Here is a 2,889-nt window from a genome sequence, read left to right on the forward strand (position 1 = left end):
CCTCTCCATCTCCATCTTTCCCTCTCTTCTGGGCCACCCTGCTCCCCGAGTATTCTCCATCCCTGACTCTCTAGGTCACCCCCGCTCTGGTTTCTCCCTCTGCCCCCAGGTCTTCAGTCCTGAGCGATGACTCTGGAGGGGGAGCGGGGTGTGGGGAATGGAAAATCCAGGTGGAAGGGAAGAGGGTCAGGCCGACCGGCTGGGCTCCCTAGGCATCTCTGTCAGAGCCCCGCCCAGAGCTGTGTGGCCTGGCCCATATAAGCAGCTCCTGGCCTGGCACTGAGACTTAGTGTCTGCGTGTCACCTGCCTCCACCTCCCCGCGTGCATCTACAGGTAGGAGCACCCTCTCTCCCCAAAGCCCGCGCTCTCAGGCCGGGCGCCTTGACTGGCCCCCCGTCCTGGGTCGCAGCTCCAGCTCCTTTCTAGTCTCTGTCTGCCAACAACTAGGAACCTTGCTCTCTCCCGATGCCCCTACCTTCCCAGTCTTGCCTGAGCAACCCGAGTGGTGCAGAGTCGGATTTAGAAATTCAGGGGCCCAGCACCCAATCCGCTGGCCTGTTTGGATTGGTCCGTCCGACACGGCACACTTCTCTCCATCTCTGCGCCCACAAGTCCTCTGTGAGCTTGGCTTGCAGAGGCGACACAGCGCTTGGCCCTCGAGGGTGTCACTGGCCGTGTCTCCCGGCACCTAGCTGGCTCGGAGAGCTTTCCCACCTTGCCTCTGCCACGCCCCTCCCTGTGTCTTGTTCTCTTTGCCTCTCTCCAACTCTGCTCCTGCCCCAGGAGGGTCCTTTGGGGTCTGTCGGGCAGCTGTTAAGAAGATGGGCGAGTTGCTCGCCTCCCTCCCCGTTCCCAGGCAACAGGCTAACACGGCCTCTTTCTCCTCAGCTCTGCTCTCCCTTAGAGTCCAGCTTCCTGGGTGCCCTACCCCCTTGCTCTCCCTTGCCCAGTATCCAGCATCCCTTGGACAGACCCCGTTGCGGTTGGCTGCGTAGCTGTTGCCGTAGCCATCCCCAGCGGCCGGCCGGCCACACAGCAGCCACCTCCCCAGGGCCAGCGAGATGCAGTTTGAGATGCACGACAGCGTGAAGGGCAAAGGTGGGAGTCACCGGGTGAACCGACAACCTCCGGGGTGCCAGGAGCCTGGCTGCCTCCCTCCCCTGGGAACCCTGGCTTCGAAGACAAATGGCCCCTGAAATGCGAGCCCAGTCGTGGAGGAGGAGGAGGAGGTGGCAAGTCCAGGCTCTGCCCAGCTGTGGTGCCCACTTTACCTCCCGACCTTGGCTCGGCCAGATGTGTAGTTGGCAACAGCAACAGGGACAGACCAGGGGTGTTGATGACCAGATGTGACAGATGGGGATGGGAGGGGGACAGCCCTCAAGTGGGCGGCCAGGTGGCCTGCCCGGACTGCCCGGCAGAGGGGAGGGTGGCCCGGGGCGCTGTGACCCGGAGGCCCCGCCAGGATGCCTGGTGACGCTTTTCCTCTACCTCTACAGCCATGTCTTACCCAGTGACCAGTCAGCCCCAGTGCGCCAATACCTGCTACCAGACACAGCTCAGCGATTGGCACACCGGCCTCACCGACTGCTGTAACGACATGCCCGTCTGTGAGTGCCCAGGGAGGGGGGAAGGGACGGAAGCTCGCCCCAAACTCCTCCCAGCCCTTTCTATACCTTTCACACACACGCGCGCGCACCCTGCCACTTTGTGGGGCTCGGAAAGTGCCCTCTGCGATCTTCACTCTCCTGGGATCTCACCGTCCGGTCCCCAGACTCCTTCCTCACGGTGACTCCACTCCTTCCCCAGCCGCTAGTCCTCCCCATTCCGGACTCTGATTGCTTTGGGTCTTCGTTTCCTTCTCTACCCGTGGACCCTTATCCCCTCCGCGTCTGTGCCCTCCCCGGGGGCAAGCGCAGCACACCCGGACCCTGATCGTCCCGCCCTGTCCAGGTCTATGCGGCACTTTCGCTCCCCTGTGCCTCGCCTGTCGCATCTCTGACGACTTCGGGGAGTGCTGCTGTGCGCCGTACCTGCCCGGGGGCCTGCACTCTCTGCGCACGGGCATGCGGGAGCGCTACCACATCCAGGTGAGCTCCAATCCAGGACCGCCGGGACTGAGGACTGGGGTCCTGCCACCTGAGACCCCTGACCTCTACCGATTTCTCCCTTTCCCACCCTCCAGGGCTCCGTCGGGCACGACTGGGCTACCCTCACCTTTTGCCTGCCCTGCGCCCTCTGCCAGATGGCGCGGGAATTGAAGATCCGCGAATAAGGACGGTCCTCTCCTGAGTCCCTGGTCAAGCCTGGCCTCTCGGGGGTGGGGTGGGGGGGTGGGGGTAGGGGTGGGAGACACTCCTTGGAAAGCCTGTTCCATTGCCCCTGTGTCACCGCCAAAAAAATACACCCACAATAAAAACCGGAAAACCAACCCCGCCCACGTGCTTTTTATTGTCGCTGGGAAGGAATCTGGGTGCAGCGGGAGGTTTGAGGCGGGATGCATGAAAGATGTTAGGTGTATCGGAGAAGATGGCTCTGCCTGTAGGCGGCTCCCAGCGTGAAACCATTAGCCCTGATGCTGCAGATGGCCTATCTGAATCTCTGCCCACAACATGGAAATAAGCAAAACAAGCAAGACATCTTAGGGTAGGCAGGAGCCAGGAAATTTAAGAGGAGCCTGGGCCACCTTCGATGCATGGTCTGAGGTCAACCTGGACCACATACTGAGACCCTGCCTCAAATAAAAAAGCTTTAAAAAAAAAGACTTAAACTCTTCAGACAATGCTGCCCCCTGCTTAGAATCTATAGACTTTTTAAAAAGTCCCAGAAGCAGGCAGATCACAGAGTTCAAGGCCAGCCTGGTCTACAGAGCAAGTTCCAGGACAGCCAAG

General features: G+C 60.9%; 1 protein-coding gene across 2 annotated transcripts; it reads left to right on the top strand.

Moving 5' to 3' along the window:
* Positions 1-248: 248 nt before the first annotated feature.
* Cnfn (cornifelin) lies at positions 249-2,319 on the top strand. Of its 2 annotated transcripts, XM_013125977.3 has the most exons (5): positions 261-334; positions 890-1,099; positions 1,498-1,608; positions 1,952-2,088; positions 2,184-2,319. In XM_013125977.3, the coding sequence occupies exons 2-5, from the start codon at positions 1,063-1,065 to the stop codon at positions 2,271-2,273; spliced, it is 375 nt and encodes a 124-aa protein (XP_012981431.1). In that variant the 5' UTR covers positions 261-334; positions 890-1,062; the 3' UTR covers positions 2,274-2,319. The 2 variants fall into 2 exon arrangements, with proteins under 2 accessions (XP_040590541.1, XP_012981431.1); XM_040734607.1 differs by lacking the exon at positions 890-1,099 and having other exon boundaries at positions 249-334.
* The last annotated feature ends 570 nt before the right edge of the window (positions 2,320-2,889 follow it).

This window comes from Mesocricetus auratus, unplaced genomic scaffold (genome assembly GCF_017639785.1).
Source record: "Mesocricetus auratus isolate SY011 unplaced genomic scaffold, BCM_Maur_2.0 Super-Scaffold_100038, whole genome shotgun sequence".
NCBI classification, from domain to species: domain Eukaryota; kingdom Metazoa; phylum Chordata; class Mammalia; order Rodentia; family Cricetidae; genus Mesocricetus; species Mesocricetus auratus.